General features: G+C 40.1%; 1 protein-coding gene across 4 annotated transcripts in view; it reads left to right on the forward strand.

Moving 5' to 3' along the window:
- The window catches only part of LOC124286008 (sodium- and chloride-dependent betaine transporter-like), a 99,238-nt gene extending 86,415 nt beyond the window's left edge, over window positions 1-12,823 (forward strand). For 3 of the 4 annotated variants that reach the window (XM_046722329.1, XM_046722326.1, XM_046722327.1), the window contains 12 exons: window positions 4,092-4,223; window positions 4,498-4,801; window positions 5,660-5,792; window positions 6,620-6,754; window positions 8,148-8,251; window positions 8,478-8,602; window positions 8,908-9,020; window positions 9,180-9,311; window positions 9,905-10,043; window positions 11,023-11,123; window positions 11,977-12,144; window positions 12,378-12,823. In XM_046722329.1, the coding sequence (XP_046578285.1) occupies window positions 4,092-4,223; window positions 4,498-4,801; window positions 5,660-5,792; window positions 6,620-6,754; window positions 8,148-8,251; window positions 8,478-8,602; window positions 8,908-9,020; window positions 9,180-9,311; window positions 9,905-10,043; window positions 11,023-11,123; window positions 11,977-12,144; window positions 12,378-12,530 (1,739 nt within the window). In that variant the 3' untranslated portion in view covers window positions 12,531-12,823. The remainder of the gene's footprint in view (window positions 1-4,091; window positions 4,224-4,497; window positions 4,802-5,659; window positions 5,793-6,619; window positions 6,755-8,147; window positions 8,252-8,477; window positions 8,603-8,907; window positions 9,021-9,179; window positions 9,312-9,904; window positions 10,044-11,022; window positions 11,124-11,976; window positions 12,145-12,377) is intronic. The other variant, XM_046722328.1, reaches the window with a different exon arrangement.
- The last annotated feature ends 10,237 nt before the right edge of the window (window positions 12,824-23,060 follow it).

Genomic DNA, 23,060 nt, shown 5'->3' on the forward strand with positions numbered 1-23,060 from the left:
AGTAACTCTCAAGTTGTTTAATGTGATTCTGTAAGCCATTAATCGTTCTTGAAAACGAAACAATGTCATCTGCCAATAGCAATAGGGAAATATGAACTATATCAGGATGGAGTTGAATCCCGTGTACACAATTAATTTCGACTTGTCGTGCTAACACATTTATAAAAAGGAAAATAGAAATGGGTTTAGTATACAGCTTTGTCTTACATCAAGTTGCAGGTCAAATGTTTCTGAAAAATTATGATTACTTTTAATACAGGCCTTAACATTTTCATACATATTGCATAAAAGTTTACTCATTTTACCACTGAGACCGTGGGTATTAAATAGAAGCCAACGTTTTTCATTGCACTGAATCAAAAGCTTTTGAAAAGTCTACAAATAATACGCAGGATGTCCCCCTTTAGAGTTTAAATACGTTTGAATAATACTTTGTAGTATAAACAGATTATCTACTGTCGTATATCCCTGTCTGAAGCCAGCTTACGCTTCGCTGATCTTATCCATTGAGTCTCCCCAGTTTACAAGTCTTTTATTTATCATAGAGGTGAAAGCTTTACTAAATATGCTCAGTAGTGTTATGCCTCTGTAATTATTTGGATTATTTATATTACCTTGTTTATGGATAGGAACTATTATGTCAATTGTCCAACAACTGGGGAACGTACCAGTTTCTAATATCAAATTACAGAGCAATTCTAAGTACGGGACGATAAGATCTGCTGAGTATTTAAAAAATCAGATATTGTTTTATCAATTCCTGGTGATTTATTACAATTGGTTAATGTTATCTAAGATTTCATCTCTAGTAATTGGGGAATTAGGAGATAAGGATCATGTTGTGCAATGTAATTCGGGTGGTATTGAGTATTTGAAGCACGGGAATTCATTTGGAACCGGCGGCGTCAGCCGGAGGTTTCAAATGAAATATTCCCAGGCTTCAAATACTCAATACCTCCCGGAAATTGGCCAACACATGATGTTTATCGACATTGTAAACACAAAAGTAAACCAAAAGGTCCACACACGTTTTTGTGTCTGCACTCATTGACATCGAGTACGGGTACCGCAGTGAAATGTCATCAGCCGGCCGTTTCGGCTGTCTCCCATGGTACCATCTGAACTGCTCATTTGTGACGTCATTCCGACTTTTCGTCACAATATGATTTGAATGACGTCATCACAGCTGACGACGTAACAATACAATGGTGTGAGCGATGTTTGAATGTATTAATACGCAGCGAATATCCGGGAATCGAATACCATTTGATCATGTTTTACCTAGGTAAGCTCTGAATTCGGATCTGATGGGTTTTCATTCAAATTAGCACATGTTACATCGTCATTTTCATTGTGTAAAGAGATAAAGAGTGTCCGAAAGTGTTCTAGCCAGTCGTTCATTTCGATATTGTTTTCAGCTTCATGTCTAGTATTCAGGTTCATTTGAGTTCATACCAAATTGTTTTGAATCAGATATACTGTTATCTATTTTTCTCTGCTTTTCTTTATAATAATTAAGGCGTTTTTCTTACAAATAGAGTTATATTTATTTCTTTTAGCGCAATATTGATCGTATGATTCTTTATCTTTCGATTTCCTAAACCGAGCTCTATATCGGTCTGATTTTAATCTTTCACATTCAGAGTCAAACCATTTATTAGTTGTTGTTGTGGGAGGGCTAACTGTTTTCTACATGAAAGAGGCCGCCAAACAAAGTGCATCGGTCTTGATTATCACTGGCACACGAACAGTTACACATCTGGATTATCACAGGCACACGAACAGTTACACATCTGGATTATCACTGGTACACGAACAGTTACACATCTGGATTATCACTGGCACACGAACAGTTACACATCTGGATTATCACTGGCACACGAACAGTTACACATCTGGATTATCACTGGCACACGAGCAGTTACACATCTGGATTATCACTGGCACACGAGCAGTTACACATCTGGATTATCACTGGCACACGAACAGTTACACATCTGGATTATCACTGGTACACGAGCAGTTACACATCTGGATTATCACTCGCACACGAGCAGTTACACATCTGGATTATCACTGGCACACGAGCAGTTACACATCTGGATTATCACTGGTACACGAGCAGTTACACATCTGGATTATCACTGGTACACGAGCAGTTACACATCTTGATTATCACTGGTACACGAGCAGTTACACATCTGGATTATCACTGGTACACGAGCAGTTACACATCTGGATTATCACTGGTACACGAGCAGTTACACATCTGGATTATCACTGGTACACACTGGTATCACGAGCAGTTACACATCTGGATTATCACTGGTACACGAGCAGTTACACATCTGGATTATCACTGGTACACGAGCAGTTACACATCTTGATTATCACTGGTACACGAGCAGTTACACATCTGGATTATCACTGGTACACGAGCAGTTACACATCTGGATTATCACTGGTACACGAGCAGTTACACATCTTGATTATCACTGGCACACGAACAGTTACACATCTTGATTATCACTGGTACACATCTGGATTATCACTGGTACACGAGCACAGTTACACATCTGGATTATCACTGGTACACGAGCAGTTACACATCTGGATTATCACTGGTACACGAGCAGTTACACATCTGGATTATCACTGGTACACGAGCAGTTACACATCTGGATTATCACTGGTACACGAGCAGTTACACATCTGGATTATCACTGGTACACGAGCAGTTACACATCTGGATTATCTGGACACGAACATCATCTGATTATCACACGAGCAGTTACACATCTGGATTATCACACGAACAGGCACACGAGCAGTTACACATCTGGATTATCACTGGTACACGAGCAGTTACACATCTTGATTATCACTGGCACACGAGCAGTTACACATCTTGATTATCACTGGTACACGAGCAGTTACACATCTGGATTATCACTGGTACACGAGCAGTTACACATCTGGATTATCACTGGATTATAATAAGCAGTTACACATCTGATTTCACATCTTGAGCAGTTACACATCTGGATTATCACTGGCACGAACAGTTACACATCTTGATTATCACTGGCACACGAACAGTTACACATCTGGATTATCACTGGCACACGAACAGTTACACATCTGGATTATCACTGGCACACGAACAGTTACACATCTTGATTATCACTGGCACACGAACAGTTACATCTGGATTACACGAGCAGTTACACATCTGGATTATCACTGGCACACGACCAGTTACACGATCACAGTTACACATCTGGATTATCACTGGTTACACATCTTGATTATCACCACGTTACACATCTGGATTATCACTGGTACACGAGCAGTTACACATCTTGAATATCACTGATTACACGAGCAGTTACACATCTGGATTATCACTGGTACACGAGCAGTTACACATCTGATTATCACTGGATTACACTGGAGCAGTTACACATCTTGATTATCACTGGTACACGAGCAGTTACACATCTGATTATCACTGGGTACACGAGCAGTTACACATCTGGATTATCACTGCACACGAACAGTTACACACATCTGGATTATCACTGGCACACGAACAGTTACACATCTGGATTATCACTGGCACACGAACAGTTACACATCACTGCACACGAACAGTTACACTGGATTATCACACTGGCACACGAACAGTTACACATCTGGATTATCACTGGCACACGAGCAGTTACACATCTTGATTATCACTGGCACACGAACAGTTACACATCTGGATTATCACTGGCACACGAACAGTTACACCTACAGGAAACCATATCACATTTCTCCCCAAACAGCAAATAAACACAAAAACAAAAGTTATCATTCCTTTCTCCTTTCTTAATTATTACCAAGATCTATTATTATTTCATTGTCAGTGGCCCACTTTGACCAATGTCTCTAACTAATCACTAAAATAAGAAGTATCTTTGGCAAGCTGTGGACGGCATAGTTCTAAAGTGATGAATAGCACCAATATCGATGGTAAATCAGATGACACATCTGTCAACATTATGTATATGTTTTAAACCATTACTTTGGGTTAATGTTCTGTGCAGGTGCTTTCCTGATCCCTTTCCTGATATTCATCGTCATCGCCGCCTTGCCCGTGTTTTACCTTGAGGCGTCTATGGCTCAGTTCTCAGGCAAAGGCGCTGTACAGACATGGAATTTCTGCCCTCTCCTCAAAGGTATGTCAGCTTTGTCCCATTCATAACTACAATCTGAGTACCCTTATGTTTATAGCGGTTAACGGATGTCCAAAGTAAACCTTCGTGTTTTACTATCAAGTAGAGCAATGCCATATGTATGTAATGACAAAATACAGGACGCTAACTACATCTTTATAACCAACAAAATACCAACGTCCATGTATTCAGTCTGTTTATGAACTTATGGTCAGTAATGTTCATTGTTCAATACTTGTTTGGCATCCCTGCACATCTGGATTATTCACCTTTGAAGGTATCGGTATTGGAACGGTCATCCAAGTTGCAATTTGTCAACCCTATTATCAAATCCTTCTGGCCTGGCCAATCTACTACATGGTGAAGTCTTGCTCCAGTGTCCTACCCTGGACAACATGTGGTAACTGGTGGAACACAGACCTATGTGTGGAGGACATCTCCACTTTGAAAGGGCATTCTATGAACTCTACACACGTCCTGAACTACACGGACGCTGCAGGGATCAATGGCACTGGCACCAGCATTGCAGAACTATGGCGAAACAAGACCTTATCACACACCGCTGTGGAGGAGTTCTACCAGTGAGTTATGATGTGTAGATGTTGTGCATGAAAAAACATATAAACTAATGGCAGTCCCCTCGGTTGTAAGTCTGCATGCTCAGCAAACTTCCCGGAGAACACCCCAGTTCTTGTCTGTTCTCATCCAGCTGTGTAAATATCCCATTGTGGGTGTCTTAATGTTCAGTAAATGTTCTTCTGTTGAAGCATGCAGTGTGTCCTCATGCTCTGGCGAATGGTTTGATACTGAGCCATGTATGTCTAATCAGTGAATTTATCTAACATTATTGGGACTGTGTCGAGGGACGTATTGATATTTGCAAAACTTGCCATATGTGTGCATTGATTCTACTTTTAAACGTATTGCAAAACTTCCTCTATATTTAAGTGAAGACGAAATGGTAAATTCAGATAACTGGAACTGTCAAATGGCAATAACAGTGTATCATATTTCAAAGGAGAGTGACAGAGTTTAGTTTTACTTCGCGTTTAGCAATATTCCAGCAATATGACAGTAGGGACACCAGAATTGGGCTACGCACATTGTACCCATGGGAGAAATAGAACCCGGATCTTCGGCTTGACGAGCAAAAGCTTTAAACACTAGGCTACCCCACCGCCCCTCATATTTCAAGAGCATATTGACATTGTTGTATTAAATAATGTTGTGTATTCAAAGAACTCTTTCTCATTTACAACTTACTTAAACACGAAATAATGGCAGCGAATCAAATGGCAACATGTTTTCCCAGCGAAGAGATCTTCAACCAAATGATTTCCACATGGTAAATGTATGGTAAACACATCTTAAATTGCACATACCATAGAATGTACTAAATGTTAAAATCTATACTTTGAAACTGAAATACCATCTTTCAGGTACAACGTCCTCAATATATCAAGCGGAATACACGAAATCGGATCCATGCAGTGGCATATCGTGGGATGTTTATTTGCGTCGTATGTGTTGATTTTTCTGAGTCTGTTTCGAGGAATCAAAGCTAGTGGGAAGGTAGGACACTATAATCAGGTTTGGCCCTTCATATGACTACAACACACACTAGAACAGAAGTGACCGGCATCCTATGCTTGTTGGAAGAAGCGACTGAATGCATCGGCTTAGTGACAGCATGTTATTGATTCCCTGTTGTGTTGAGTAGTGGACTTGATATCCATTACTGGATTATTTGCTTTAGACTGAACTGTTTACAGACTTCTGTCGTAAAGTGATGCTTTAAACTGCACGTTCCCTCCAACGCGACGTCGTGAACAGCATGATATTCAAATGGCAACCTTGACTCTCATTCAAGACATACCACACGATCTCCAAATTGGCAACATATTCTCCCTGTCACGACACCTTGAAACAAATGATCTTCACATGGCAAATGTATCTCAACACACCTTGAACCACATGATCTTCATCTGGCAAATATATCTCAAATACGCATTCAAACACACTTTTAGTCACATGACCTTCACATGGTAAATGTATCTCAAACATACCTTGAACCATCACATGGTAAATGTATCTCAAACATACCTTGAACCACATGACCTTCACATGGTAAATTTATCTCAAACATATCTTAAACTGCATGATCCTCACATTTCAAGTGAAGGTACGTTTCTCAGTATGTAAGAGTTATTTCGACCTGACCGATAAGAGTACATATGAGATCTTCATTACCGTGTTGGTTTATTCACTTATGTGAAAGGTATCAAATTGAATTTGTTAACAAATATTCCTGTTACAATTAACTGGTGACATTTCTGCATAGTTGTATTGCTGGTGTTACGATATAAAAACATGGAAACAAATTGCATCTGTTTATATAGGTTGTTTATGTGACGGCATTGCTACCTTACATACTGCTGGTGGCGATCTTCATTAGAACCTGCATGCTACCAGGAGCTGTTGATGGGATTCTGTACTACCTTAAACCTGACTTCAGCAAACTCCTCACAGGGCAGGTGTGTGATGTACATTTTCTTACCCATCATTTAATAATTTGACCGGCTGGAAGGTATGTAATGCACACAAAATGCGTATACAATTACTTCTTAATCATCTTAAATTGTCAGTGATTCGACAAAATGTTATATGTTAGAAAGAAAAGTTGTATTTTACTAGATTATTAAACATCGTCTTTAACATTGACCCATTTTATAGTTGTCATAGCTGTGTAGCTATCGATGATGATGATGATGATGATATGTCCATGATACCACTTCGGCAATATTTCAGCCATATCGTGACTAAAAGCAAGTCATAAAAATGCTATTATAAATATTGGTAAATTATAAAATAAACCTGTCAGCATAGGACAGTAAACGTCAACTAGACTATCATTGATATGAATGTAAAAATAGTACGTATATTTAAAACAGTTTAACTATAGAAGACAACACAATATAAAAACAGGCCATACATTAACAACAACTGAAGGTAGGTCACCATACTAGAGATCATGGCGACTTACAGTACAAAGCTTTCTGCATGGACCCTAGCTGGATTTACACCATCCCTTCAGCTGACAGCAATTTAGACAAATCTAGCCATACATTAAAAACACACATATTCTACGGTTTAAAAAGGGATCAGTCTACATTTACTTTGAATGTTTTGGGACTGACATACCTACTGAAGAGGACAATAATTTTACAGTCCCATGACTGTACGGAGAAATCTTAATGGCCAGCGTTACATCACGGACATTCTTGATCAAGTTGCTTGACATTTAACCACCTATTGATTACCCTCCCCATATTAATGGACGACACCGCTAGGCCACATCGTTCCCGTGCTGTGGGAGAGTTCCTGTGGAATATTGCTGAGAGCGGCGTAAAACTAAACTCACTCACTAAAACTCACTCCTGTGGAAAACTGCTTTTGAGACTCTCCCTTGGCCTGCAAGGAGGCCTGATCTGATCGTCAGTGCTGACATTTCTCACGTACAGAGAACACATTACCATATTGCTTACATTGCGTTGTGTTTCTGTAGTCAAGTATTCAATCTTCCATCAGATAATCAAGCTTAACGACCCTCCTAGAAGTATAGAGTTCTGACCTCATATCAATATTCTGAAACAGGGGATGCTTAATTAGGTTCCATGTGTATGTTGCATTTTGATTCTCGTTTCCACATATGCCTGAAAGGTATTAAACTAAATTGCATGCGGGGTTTAGCTAAACCAAGCAAGCTTTGTATCATTTTCCTTAGAGGGACCAAGTTACTTACAAGCGCAGACATGAGAGTAAAGGTCTCAAGATGAGACATTTTAGCAAATATCGAAAAACATAGGTCCATGTCATAAATGCAAAGTTATTTCAAAATGATTTAACGCGACTGGTGTATTTACACAGGTGTGGTCTGAGGCGTGTATCCAGGTGTTTTACAGTCTTGGTCCAGGCTGGGGGATTATCATGACAGCATCCAGCTACAACAAGTTCCGGGAGCCCACTTTAAGGTGATGAGTCTAGAGTCTACAGAGCTACTCGAGAGCACGTCTACACATCGGAACATTGTACACGATTACCCGAGGCGTCACTGTACACAGTGCCGTTAAACAAACTCGCTCTAACTTAGCCCTATACGTACCTATTTTGATAATACGTAGAATCATACTGTCTGATTTACCATGTACATGTGTGTTATGGTATTCATCAAACTCAGCATCTGCTCTTGATATTCAGGGATGCTGTTATTCTGTGCACTGTATCTGAAGGAACGAGCATATTCGCTGGATTTGTCACGTTTGCCATCTTGGGTGTTATGGCTGAAAGGATCGGTGTCCCAATATTTGAAGTCGTGTCATCGGGTGAGAGTATTAAGAAAAGATACTGGTGAATTGTATCTGCATTTCCTTACAATGTAAATATGCTTTTGGGAACTGCTCAAAGAATATAGCAATGTTCCCATTGTGTAACATATCTTATGTTTGGGATTACACTTTCTTAGTAAAGTACAGAAGGTGTAATCCCAAATATAACATATGTTACATTTGACCACTTTCTGAAATGGCATGGTGTAATCGTTCCCATTGTGCTAACTGAGGATACTATAAGGTTGGATATGACAATACATGAACCCGTGACTGACGAATTTAACATCACCTTTTAAAAGGCCCAGGATTAGGATTCGTTGCCTACCCAGAAGCCCTGTCACATCTTCCACTTCCACAGCTGTGGTCCTTCCTGTTTTTCCTGATGTTGCTGACAGTAGGATTAGACTCTCAGGTGAGACAATACGTTATTAAAGCACATTAGAGCCTGTATCAAAATATAAACTCAACTGGCTTGCCTTTTCCTGAAGAGTTTTGTAAACGAAGGACAAGTGATGCCTCAACCAAGCCTGATTACGCTGAAGACGGAATAATCCATTTTATTGAATTTCAGTTTATGTTTGTTGAGCTCCTATCAACAACGGTCATAGATCAGTTCCCCACAACACTCAGACACAGACGAGGCTGGGTCACAGGGGTGATATGTGTCATTGCTTTTGCTGCTGGTATCATCATATGTACACAGGTAAGATATACAGAGTGTCAATATGTGCTCGACTCTGACAGCTCGACACACAGCGCAACTGATGCTTAGCTGGTAGATTTGGCTTTGAAACACGTATTGTTTGTGTGTGTTTCATGTGAATCAGTATTATTGAACATCAAAAGGAAGGAAATGGTGGAAAGTTTTCACAGTGACAGTATGTTTCTAGTCACTCAAAGCCTATCTCGATTCTGTTGAATAAAGCAACATCATTATTTCCATAAGTCTGTTGTACTAATGCATCAAGTTTGTCTTATCTTCTACATCTCTGACAGAAGTCATTGTCAAGGATTTACCAAGGCATTGAGTGTTGAAACCCTGATCGAGCAACGTTTCGGCTTAAGACGCATGATCAAACCCTTTGTAAATCAAGCATGCTCGATTGTACTTCATATGTTGTCAAATACGGACATAAAAAACTTTAGCGTCTGGAATATCTTTTTTAAAAAGCACGGGAAAATGATATTTGGACATTTGAAGTCATTTGTCTTTTCTTACAGTCGAAGGTGGAGATTTTGTCATTTTCACACTTTGATAAATCCCTCTTTACTAGTTACTCTTGTTAACACGTTCAGGGTGGCCCATACATCATGCAGTTACTGGATTGGTACCTGGCAGCACTGTCGCTGTACCTCTTCTGTACCCTGGAGTGTGTGGCTGCTGTCTGGCTCTACGGTAACACTATGTACATCTGCATGTGTGCAGTTATGCTAAGTAAATAGAAATTGTTACTGTAAAAAGAAAATGTCCATGTGTTCCCAATTGGATAATCAAGATAGGTAGTTGTCCTCGCATGAGAACATCTAGTTTAGATGTAAGAGTATATCTTGTTTTGCCTCACTCTAAAACGTTCAAGCAATATATCGGACATGCTATACCAACTCTGTGCTTCCACTTCTTTTAGTAAAAATAAAACACAAACAAACTCACGAAATCTGATGATAAATGTAACTCTGTACTTCAAACAGTCATCACGCCATTATGTTTGTGTATATACACTCTTCAAAAACAAACAAACACATAAGCCATTCTAGATGAATTTGTTGCATTAGTTTAAGAGCAATTCTTTCATGTAATTTCAATTCACACATCAGCTACAGAGTGCGACTCCTCAGCTTCAAGACGGCCTGTGGCGATGTTTTGATTCGCGCCACTCAGTCGTGGCATGATGATTTCCTCTTTTCCAGGCAAAAACGAATGACAACATTAAACACAACGTTTGTCTTTTATTAGTGATCGATACTGCATGGTTTTATGCTTACTTGCACGTGCATTTGCTTTACATGTTTTCTTGGTGACATTTTGGCGAATACAACGCTTCTAAAACAAGGGGGAAAGCTACAATTGCCACGTTTTGGCGCTGAAGCTGTTTACAATCACACAAAGATGACGTGTTGGAAAGAAATAATATGTTTGTATTGGTTTCACCGCAGCTAAATGAGTCTAATATTCTCAAAATCACATATGCGTTTCTTTTTTTTCTGTTTACTTTTCTTGTTGTTGTTTGTTGTTTTTTTTTGAGTGTATATGTGTACCTGTTCACCTTCGTATGTTTGTAAAAATTACCTTTGGACGTTATATGTTTTTAAATATCTATAGTTATTAGGAAGTGCTTAGTCTGTATAATCCATTGGGAAAAAAGTGACCCGGTTTTTCACTGGCTATCACCATAAGATGACTTTGTTTGCTGAAGGTATCAAGCAGCTGAATGAGGACATTGATATGATGAGTGGACGTCCTCTTCCTGTTCTGGTCAAAGTCCTGTGGGGTATCATCACCCCGGCAATACTGGTGGTAAGTTAAATCATTACCAAACTCTCCAAGTGCTGGAGTAGTGTTTCCATCGGTTATAGATAGCACGAATTAACATGTTTCTGTGTAATATTTTAGACTCAAGACAGTCATGTTTTTTTGGGTCACTACGTCAAAATGTGACATTTATAAAAACAAATCGTATTATTTGCAAACCAATGTGATTTTATATTTATGCATGTGCACACAGGAAAATACCCTTTTGTGATTCCACATTTGCATATTTCTCAGTTTATTGGATGGGTTAAAGGCATCAATGACACTTCCATCATATCAGTCTTCATTATTACATTGGCTATTTATTGTAAGTTATAGATGTGTTTGATATAGACTGTGATCTAGATATATGTCCTGGTTGGTGCCTTTGAGATTTGCTCTGAAACAGATACAAAAGTTCAATCCTGATCGTGCAATAATTCTAATGCAGTTTTAAAACAGAATGTTTTTGAAACTTTGGGTTTTGGAGAACTTGCACTTGTAATTGTAGTGTATCCTTGCTACTATTTGTGGTGATGTAACCAATTTGTGTCTTTTGGGGTGACGTCGGTAACTTTCGTTTTTTCAACGACATTGTCTCCTTAAAGTTCCAAACACATTAATGCTAATATAAACTGTTAAAGCTGAACTTTTCTAGCTGAGAATTCGAATTACTTTTGTAAAGGTTATAATGGGATTTCACTGACATAAAACATATTTGTTGGGGCTCGTAACGGAACCGAATGTCGTCCCCTTTTAGCGAGAATGGTGTTTTTAGTTCACAAGATGTGTAACAACATTCAGAGCAAGGTACAAGGAACAGGGTGATATTTTTCACTTTAACTTTTATTCATTATAGATTGTGTTCATCACGACGATCTCCCAATACGAGTCTCCCACCTACGGGAAGTACACCTACCCTGTTGAGGCTACCGTGGTCGGATGGATGGTTGCCCTCCTTCCAGTTGTTCCAGTGATCATTGTCATGATAAAGGCTTTGATTAAACAACACGGGTCATTACAACAGGTAAATAACACACATGCCCTCATATTACAAGAATAAAACTGAAACTGAAACACGCAAGGCAAGTCAAATAATACATGTCATAAGGTATGTTCCAAGGGATCCTAGGTATTGTAGGATAAACTGGTAAATGTCACAAGGTGCGTTCTCCGGGATCTAAGGTATGAAGGGAAAAACTGGTTAAACATTATTCGAACTATCCTAAATACTGAGTTAAATGCAACATACTGTTCCAGAGACTGATGTTGTCCCTTCGACCAAACTCTCAGTGGCGTCCAGCGGAAGACTCGCTTACAACAAGACACAAGGAATCCCTTCTTCGCAATAGACGAACCTTCTCAGAAAACCTACGATATATTTTCAAAACTCCAACTCAATCTAAGCGATGAAACATTGACTTCAGTTAATAGTCAATTGACGTGATAAAACCTTGAAATCCCAAGTTCTCTGAAGCCACCTTTTGAGTTTAGGAAAGAAGAAAACGTCAATGAAATGTAACTGGCAGCTACAGATATTTTCGACATATCCTCTGATCTTCATATGAAACAAACAGTGACTAATATCAACTATTTACCTTTCAAGCGCATGAAGCTATGAAACACATTGTGAGCTTAAGCTTGTTATCAAATTTAATCTGATATTACCTCGTGTATATACGACTTTCAACGGTACTCACTGTCATTGGCAGTGAAATGTATTGTTTAACAACGTTGTGAGTGTATTACATTGTTTTTGTTAAGAATTATTTGACGTTCGTATCATTATGTTTTAAGAATAGGTAGATGTCAGGAATTTGCCACCATCAGAGGTAAGCACTGATGTGGAAGGTACTATATGTTGAAGCGTTTGGAGTCATTTGTAATCAGCAATATTTTCGAACAGCTGTATATTAATCCAGCTTAGGCTATGACTGGGAAAACGTTTGTATCTATAATCTCACGTTGCATCAAAACTGTTTGTGTGTGAAACTCATCTTTTCAACCCGTAAATCCAGCCTAAGCACATTTTTTAAGCTTGGACAACTTTTGGTGCCAGGTGAATGTCACCGGCTTTATTGTTACATAGACTAGTGTAGTGTCATTGCAATTACTTTGTAGTAATTTGTTTTGGATTTTAAACCTAGTTTATTTCACACTACAGTTGTTAACTATATAACATCATTTGCTGTTTGTTGGTTCAACACTGACTTCTTTTGAGTAAAGGTTTCTTGGTTAACTTATTGTTTCACGTCGACACGCAACAATGGCCAGATTTGAATCGGCCTTACCAAGCAGTGGGTTTCCGATTCACGGGGTTATATTCAAATTAACTTCAGATTCAGAATAATGAAAATAGAGCTGTGTCGATAAGTCTTCTTATCGGAGTTATTCAAAACTGGAATGCAGACTATAAAAGGAGGTTAACTTACATGGATTTAACCGTTGTTAAGTCTCTGAAATGAAATGATGTAACGATACATTCTGTACATTATATGTTTAGAAAAATAGCGAGGAACCCAGATTCAACACATTTTCAAACTGAAGAAATCTACACTTGCTAAAGCGTTGTGAATTTGCCTAGGGCTTATTTTGTTATCAAAAGAAAATTCCATTATTCCTTTGCGATACGTGACAGGATTGGTGTCAATTTCACAAATGTTTGCTGTGTGAACAGACTTTGAATCAATCTCTCAGTCCTTATTTACAAATGCTGAAAGGCCTCTGGCCTATAGTGTCATGACGGTGACATGGCCACTTGACATGAAGGTAATCCTTTGAATAGCATTTCTATAATTCATTGCAGGAGATGCATGTGCTGTAACACGTCTTATTACACGTTGCATAATTTCAGTAGACATTAATTCGATTTAACTTGCAATATTTGGTGTTCTGTACACATAAGGGTACAGATATTCTTTACGCAAATGCTCTCATTCTGGACATATCATACAGAACGTCAGTGCAAAAGCATACCCTGCCTCGACTATCCCCAGATACAACTTCTGTTTGGTGTAAAGGGGAAAACAAGCTGGGAAAATTATACGAAAAGCACTGAAAATCGGTTTTGACATCAGGTGTTGGCGAAAAGGACAAGTGCGTCTTGCATAAAATAGAGGTAGGATTCATTTATTCGTATGTGTGGAAAAGATATTACATTTTCGGTATCATTTTGATACTGTTGACAAGCTATATTCATTGCCCAAGTGGTGAAAAGAGAAAGAACCACCCCAGCTGTGTAGAAGGTCCAGTATCTAAACATCTGACGTCTTAATTCGTCAATTATGCTGACTACACGGTTCTCCTTCAGACCAAAATAAAGGCGCAGTCAGTATTATGGTGAATACATCTATAGTTGTGGGATATATGGCTATATTTTTGTGTCAGTGTTAAATATGTTATTACAATCTGTGTCATCGTTTTATATATATTTTGTTTATTGTCAGATATATCACTATGTATTATGTGGCATTGTTAAATAGTGTATAACAATATACTGCTGGATATTATATTTCTGGATATCTAAATATATATTCTGTGTCGTAATTAGATGTGAAGCTGTATATTATGTGTCGTTAAAATCCTGCAATTCGCTGTGCACAGTAACGTCCCTTGGTAACGCCAGGAATCTGTTGTTGGTTCCAAGCCTGTTTTCCCCAGTTATGTTTTTAGATTTGTCAGCACCATACCCGGAAAGAAAAACAAGACCTGCATCCCTTTTACCTTTCCTGCCACACTTTGGCGTATGACTGGGCCACATTTCAAAGATGCGTTAAAACCAACTGAACGACGAAATCTGTCAAAACACGAGCGACATGTTGACGAGCATTATCTTGCTGAATCGTGAAGTTGCGTCCTTGATTGTACGGCTGCACGTGAGGCCCACTGATCTCATCCCTGTATCGCAGACCTGTCAGATTGCCATTGACAATGACAAGTTGTGTCATACCATGAGATGTGATGCTCCCCCATATCATAACGCTTTCACAATCAAACTGTCGACGTTAAAAAACGCACAGGTCAGCATAACGTTCACCTCGCCGTCTGTACACCCTTGCCCTGCTATCATAGCGGTCCAGATGAAATCTTGCTTCGTCAGTGAACAAAAAAACATTCCATTCTTGTCTCCTGTCCTCTAGATGCTGTCTGCACCAGGAAAGACGTGCCTATCGGTGGCGTTGGAACAAACTTGGACGTATTACATGCCGTCAGGGATGTATGTTGTGCTCCCTCAGTCGATGCCGTGCATTCGTGGAACTTATTGGATGTAAGCCATGAATGGTCCGAGCAGTCAAATTGGCAGTTTGGAATCGATTCCTTAGATGGGACAGCCGAATGTGGTTGTCTTGCTGACGTGACGTCACGCATGGACGAAGCAAATCTCTCGTGTTTCCATTATGATGGAAACGTCTCCATAGAGATCGTGTTTCGATGGACACCAAAATGTCTGGCCACTTCATTTTGGACCATTCCAGTCACCAACATACCCACGGCGCGGAGACAATGATTTTCTGTAAGTCGTGTTATGACGAACGCGCAGTTAAGGTTGGAATTAACGCGTTTTTAACAACATTCAGAGGCTAGAGAATAATCGACCGTTCTTCAATTTTCATTTTCAGGTCTATGAACGTCAGGTGTCAAAAAGATTTCAAAAAGTGAGTTTGTTCATTGTGCCACGGGCAATAAATAACATTAAAGTTCATGCAAAATGTTTTGCTACATGTTTTTAAGGGCTACCTTTTATAACCTTTCAAATAACTTTAATTTTATGCAATTTAATGTTGTGCACCGTTATTTGTTTCCTTCAATATATATTGTGTATTGCTATAAGGTTGTTGTGCCGACGAAATAAATGATTTAATTATCGACTGTTTCACCCACAGAAATGTTAGTGCAATTACCACAAACATTCATGAGATATTCATCCCATCAATAACACTCCCACGTACTTCATGAAAAGATAGCTGACTCCAGAAAGGTTGAATTATAGCCATGGACGGGAAAACCGTGCGGCTTTATCGATGACTAATTCTCCTATAAGTCATACAAGTAATAAAAAAAAGTATCTCACATCTATGTGTTTTGCAGCAATACTATTGACCGTAGCATTATGCTGCCATGTGCTATGTGGCGGTTATCTCCCTTGTAACTAGGCTGTCACATGGGGACGCTTCAGCAGGTAACAGCAAAGTGCCGATGGTGATGGCTGACGTTCACGACAAATATCGTCTTCTTTCTTTGTATGAACCAGGCTGTTGATAAGTTTGTAACTGCATCAATTACCAAAACTACATTCTACAATCTACAGAACTGTCAACATGTTTGAGGCAGGGTTTCGATTGCAGCGGAAGTGGGCTGCCACGTAATTTGGGACGGAATGACTAGCGGGGACTGACACGTCCGGCGGCGGTGCACCTAAACTGGTGGGTCATCCAGACTGGTGAAGGGGCTGCATCGTTAGCCTCCAATCAGGTATCTGCATCGACATTTAGAAGGAATCGGGGAAACACGGGGAAGTTTGAAGCGCGAGACAAAACATCCGTTCATGACGAGAGATAATATGCAGAGGAGAGAAAGGTACATCTATATATATATATATATATATATATACTGTACTGTTCACTCTCACCATTATCCGCATGAAGAAGGGGCAAGAACTAGTCCAGATATGTTGTGAAAAATATATCAAGAAGTTGTTATCCATAAGATTTGTCTTGTATTAGAGAAACGAAATGACCAAAATAGAGACGACGATTTGCAAATTCTACAGACGGCTCTAAATTACAAGACAAAAATGGCGCAAGGTAGAAAATGTGAAAAGAACGGTTCATAAGTGCTCTCCTTGTGTGATATTGATGGCTTGGGGCGGTATTAGCAAGTCGGGAAAGACGACACGTTTGGAAATATGTGGAAGCTTAGACATTTTCATGCATTCGAACACAATAGGAAGGGGCGTGTCATTCACTGTCGTGATGGTTAGAGCAGTGTCCCGCGCGGTAGTGCAGTCACAGATCATATACACCAGATGCATCAATATGTTAAGCAACAGACCGCATAGACCCCTCGCACAATATGTATAACAGATACATAACTGTTTGATAACACACTGGTTCGCTACGTGAAGGTGCGGCTTATCAAAGCCCCTCAACAACAGCTGTGTGTCTTTCTACCACGCAATGAGACGCTCAGCGATGTGGAGTATGGAGGCTGGCAAGGAGAGACTATCTGGGGAATTAACACAATACAAACCGACGTGGGATTATTTGCACCAGACACAAGGCTGTACGGGGAGTGCACGTATCTTGTATGTGGTACAGATCACCGAATGATTTCTATGTACTTGAACACGTGCTTCAGACCATGCATGTGCCAGCTTGATTACGTGATACAGACTCGGTATCGAATGAATCTTATGTACTCCCTATCATATAATTTGTATTTTTCCAACCTCATTCAAACATTACTGTCACTGGCTAAGCTTTCACTACATACGCATCTGCTACCAGATGACAAATAATGTTTAAGTAGGTGACTGAGTGAGTTTAGTTTTACGCCGCACGCAGCATTATTCCAGCTATATGGTGGGCGGTCTGTAAATAATCGAGTCTGGACCAGACAATCCAGTGATCAACAGCATGAGCATCGATCTACGCAATGGGGAACCGATGACATGAGTCAACCAAGTCAGCGAGCCTGACCACCCGATCCCGTTAGTCGCCTCTTACGACAAGCATGGGTTACTGAAGGTACATTCTAACCCGGACCTTCACGGGGTTTAAAAAGGTGATCAGATTAATCAATCTTGCACCATTGTTCTCTTTACGTAAATTCGCAGTTTCCACGTCGCGACTGATTTACATCCAGTTTAGCTGACTGCCTGAATAGCGTCAGAAACCAAACAGTGAAGGCTGGTGTTTGTTGTTGAACGCTGCACTCAGAAATAGGCCAGGCATAAGAAGACAGTGTGTCGACTCTGGACCACACAGTCCAGTGATTGACATCATGAGGACATATTTCCAAATTCAGATACGATGACATGAGTTGCTGAAGGCTAATTATAATCTCGATGTCTCATTCTGTATGGTCTCTTTCTGTGCAGCTGAATCCGTATGGTCTAGACCGTCTGTCGCGATGCATGGTCTATATGTATGGTCTTTTTATAGTATATGCCTACTCATTAATGCATATGATCTGTTGCTGTGAAGCCCTTTGTGCATGACCTTTTGAAATATTTAGGCCAAACGTGGCTGAAACGTGATAACGACTTTCTGAACACAGTAAATCGGAAAAAATAAGGCAAGTTTTGTTTCTTATACAGAGAAAAACATTTTATCTTTTATTAATAAATTTATAGCAAACTGTTGATATCAGGGCCGTCTATATTTTGTCCCTGAACTGTCAATCACCAGTGTTGCTGATTGTTAAACGACGACGTCAAAGACTAACTAGTCTCGATTACCCGACGAAACAGATAACACTGACCGTAGAGGACAAAAAAGCAGTGAAAATCAGTGATGACACCAGGTGTTGTCGAAAAGGGTATGTGTAGGGTGCCTTACACCGCTCTGTAGTACGCCTGAGGCGGCTGCACGTGATCAGACCAGACAATCAAGTGATGGAGCTGAAATCTTGTGACGCATTTTCCGTGCTTATTGAAACTAAAATCAATACGATCATAAGTATGGTCGTGGCAAATGATTAGTAAATGATAAACTCGGGATTCGAACCATACACACACAAAACTAATCTTAGGGACCAAGTGTCACCCACTGACCAGGATCTGAGTCCCCGAGACTCAAGCTTAATATATACATGTATAGCTCTAAATCAATGCATCAATAATTTGTCCATGAAAGTTTCAGTTACCGACAGTGTCCAGTGCCAACTCACATGTTCTAAGCAAAGGTGTACATCTGGATATATTTGTCACGAATAGCAATATAGAAATGGTCCTCGTTACAGCACAGACCAAAGTAGTTATCTTTAGGGTCATTTGGTATATCTGTTTCCATGACAACCTCTCCTTTCTCCGTAAGCTGAACCAGTGTATGAGTTTCATCATCTACAAAGAAGATGACCCCGGAAGTGGTGACCGTCACACCCCTGGGTCGGTCCCTGTTGGTGACGGTAGAATGTGAGTACACAAACACAATGGCTCCATCGGGAGTCATGCAGATTAGAGATTTGGAGCCGGAATCCACCACAAGGATGTTTCCGTCCCTGGTTGAACGCAGAATGTCTGGTTCCTGGAGCAGGTGCATGCCAATGTCTTCAGCCAGAATTGACCTGAGTACGTGTCCCTCCAAGTCCAGAATATCCACACGAGAGGAATAATCCGCTCCAGCTACCAGCGTTGTAGACCCCAGGGCCGTAAGCCCCCAATACATCTCGCTCGTGTTGAACGTAAGCTGCTCGTCAAGTTCAGGGGACACCTCAAAAATCACAATTGTCCTTGACCCCGGGACGGTCACCGCTAGTTTATTGTTAGTCACATTTGTTAGTTGCCAGGGGAAATTACTAAGCTTGAGTACACTGTAGCCGTCGTTGTCGTGTCGAGTAAAGAAGGACTTGACACAGGAGTTGTTGTAGTCGGAGACAACGATTGTCGCGATGTCCGAGACAGTTAGTGCTATGACATCAAAGGGGTCAGATCGGTTGGTGTCCTCTGGTGTATTGATGTCCAGCTTCCGGTGGGGTGTGAGAGAGGAGGCCATATTGGTTGTTTTACTGAAGCTAATGTACGGCTGATAACGCGGCCCCTCTGGACTACATGCTGTCTGTGTCCTAGTATGTTGTCTGATAACGCGGCACCTCTGGACTGCATGCTATCTGTGTCCTAGTATCTTGTCTCATAACATTATGCAAGCTGGAAGACGCAACTGTAAATGCTATTGGTGTTTACCCTGGTGTAATGTTTACTATTTGTATGGGCATATGTGTGGTTGGCATGTCGTGTCGTGAACATCATAACGGGAACTGGCTGTATTTTGCTATTTCCATACAATACATTCAAATGAAAGGTATATGTTCAGCCACAGATTCCCCACATGGGCACGAAATGTGTTAAGCCCATTTCTGGTGTAATTGAATTTGAAATTATTCTTTTATTTTAAAGAATAGGATGCTTGGATATAAATGTATGAGTTCACTTACAAGTTTTGTATCGTTGGTTTTTAACACATTCTACCCGTGAAAATCCGGATTAAAATTGATCTTCAGTAACCCATGCTTGTTGTAAGAGGCGACTATCGGGATCGGGGGGCCAGGCTCGCTGATTTGAGTGACACATATCATTATATCCCAATTGCGTAGATCGATGCTCATGCTGTTGACCACTGGATTGTCTGGTCCAGACTCGATTATTTACAAACCACCGCCATATAGTTGGGACATTGCTGAGTGCGGTGTAAAACTACATTCACTCACTCACTCACACTCACTTTTAAGTCACCCACTCAGTTGCGATTCGCTGAAATACAATTATCTTGGTTGTGGAAAGAGTAAACGTCAAGTCATATGTGGAGGTACGGCAAGCGCTGTTATTACCGCTTGCCTTGGAGAGATACACATAGCCATATACAACCCTACCTTCATATGTATATCTAGTGGTGTACAGCCAACCAATATGAGGTATTCGTGCTTATATAGAGCCTGGGCGGTGGGGTAGCCTAGTGGTTTAAGCGTTCGCTCGCAACGCCGAACACCCAGGTTCGATTCCCACATGGGTTCAATGTTTGAAGCCCATTTCTGGTGTCCCCCGACGAGGTAATGCTGGAATGGCAGCGTAAAACTAAATTCATTCCAGGAATTGTGTTTGGGGTAATTGAAAAATGACAGCAGTAACTTTATTCCGCAGTTTTCATGACAATGTGTTTATGTTCAAAACCTCTTGAGACTTTGGGATGTTAAAACCCTTGCAAGTGTTATATTTGGCATAACGTGTCAAGTTAAATCATATTATGTCACTGTTCCTTTTTGGGTTTTACAAACAAGCCAAACTCCTATTTTACAGATAATGTATTTTTACAGTAACACAAGCGGTGTTCTCTTTTGAAAACGACCACTGACAATTCAGTATTGTAGGGGATATTAGAGCAAATGTACAAAGTAGTATATAAAATGTATTGTGATGTAATATATGTCCAGCTACTGGTTAATAGAAAGTTTAAATTGAATCTGAATGACACTGTGTAACGTCATAAACTGCTTATGAGAAATGAGTTGTTAGATAACTGTGTCTACCAAATATTACTCATTCTTATTAAAAAATGCCTATTTCTTGACGTTTGGAACAGTTCTGGTATTGATGTAAATGGCCTCAATTCCAAATATTCCACATGCACGTAGGCTATACTCAAATGTATGCATCGAATGGACATATTTGGAAATGTTGCAGACGTGCACACCTTTACATCAGTGTCCGTCCAGTATCCTGGCAGGTGTGTTATGTCGTATATGCCAGGGGGTAGCGACGCTCAACCAAATTAATGACATTTCCTTGTGTACACATACCATTTGGACCGATTTGAAAGGAGGACTTAATTGGGTAACGCATGTTGATATGTTATTGTTTGAAACTGGAAGTTTCCTGTGTATGGATATCCAAAGAACTTGGGGATAAGTTACATTTCATGAACATATTACGTAGCAGATGCATTGATATCCAAACTTTGGTAAACATACTTCTGTATTACAGATATTATGGATCATATAAAAAGCATTACTAGAACCTAAATAATATATTGCGTCAACCTTTTAGAAATATAAGCCATCTTTTTGAAAAGGCATTTTTATAGAAAATGATATTTTCACCTAGTGTATTCATATGCTTTGAAACACACATCACCATCACCACCACCACCACCATCACCATCACCATCACCATCACCATCACCATCACCAACACCATCATCACCATCACCATCACCACCACCATCACCATCACCATCACCATCACCATCACCAACACCAACACCAAAACCATCACCAACACCATCACCATCAACATCATCATCACCACCACCATCACCATCATCACCATCACATCACCATCACCATCACCATCACCATCAACATCAACATCATCATCACCACCACCACCATCAACACCATCACCAACACCAACACCATCACCATCACCATCACCATCACCATCACCATCACCATCGCCATCACCATCACCACCACCAACACCATCATCACCATCACCATCACCACCACCATCAACATCATCATCACCACCACCATCACCCAACACCACCATCACCATCACCATCACCATCATCATCACCATCACCATCACCGCCACACCACCACCTTTCATCACCATCACCATCACCATTCAAACATTATTTCAAACGTTCCAGCTGACACGTTTCCATTCAATTTCCGGAGATGGAAATTATTAAGAATTTGTACAATTTCAAATATTTTGAGCACGTTTGGTATATATACTATTCACACCTTGCTAAGGATCAAATCATGGATTCAACAGAAAACTATGATGTGGGGTCAAATTTGCTTTAAATGTCTAAGCTTATTGTAAGCATGGATCCTAGGTTTCAGTATGTCACTGCATCTCACATACCTGCTACTGACAGATGTTGTGAACTTGCCAATGACTCGTTCCATGATTTGCAAAATGGTTGATTGGTACCATGAAAACCATTTTATGGTTACTCATGTATCAAGTGCATAAGGTTAGACTAAAGTAACTGTTTGCCTACAGAGGGGTTACCATATTATCATTTGTCCAGTTTTAAATGGATACAATTTCAAATTATGAACCTACGTCTAAATACAGTTGTGAAGTTTGTGATCCTTAGCAAAGTGTGAGTAGAATATGAGGTAACATTTGCAACTATGCGCCTGGGCTACTTAGAGAATCACGTGACATACCAGTGAGTTGTGTGCCATTGTATTTCCTTTCAAGACCATATACGG

Source organism: Haliotis rubra, unplaced genomic scaffold (assembly GCF_003918875.1).
Source record: "Haliotis rubra isolate DU_JTF1 unplaced genomic scaffold, ASM391887v1 Scf372, whole genome shotgun sequence".
NCBI lineage: Eukaryota > Metazoa > Mollusca > Gastropoda > Lepetellida > Haliotidae > Haliotis > Haliotis rubra.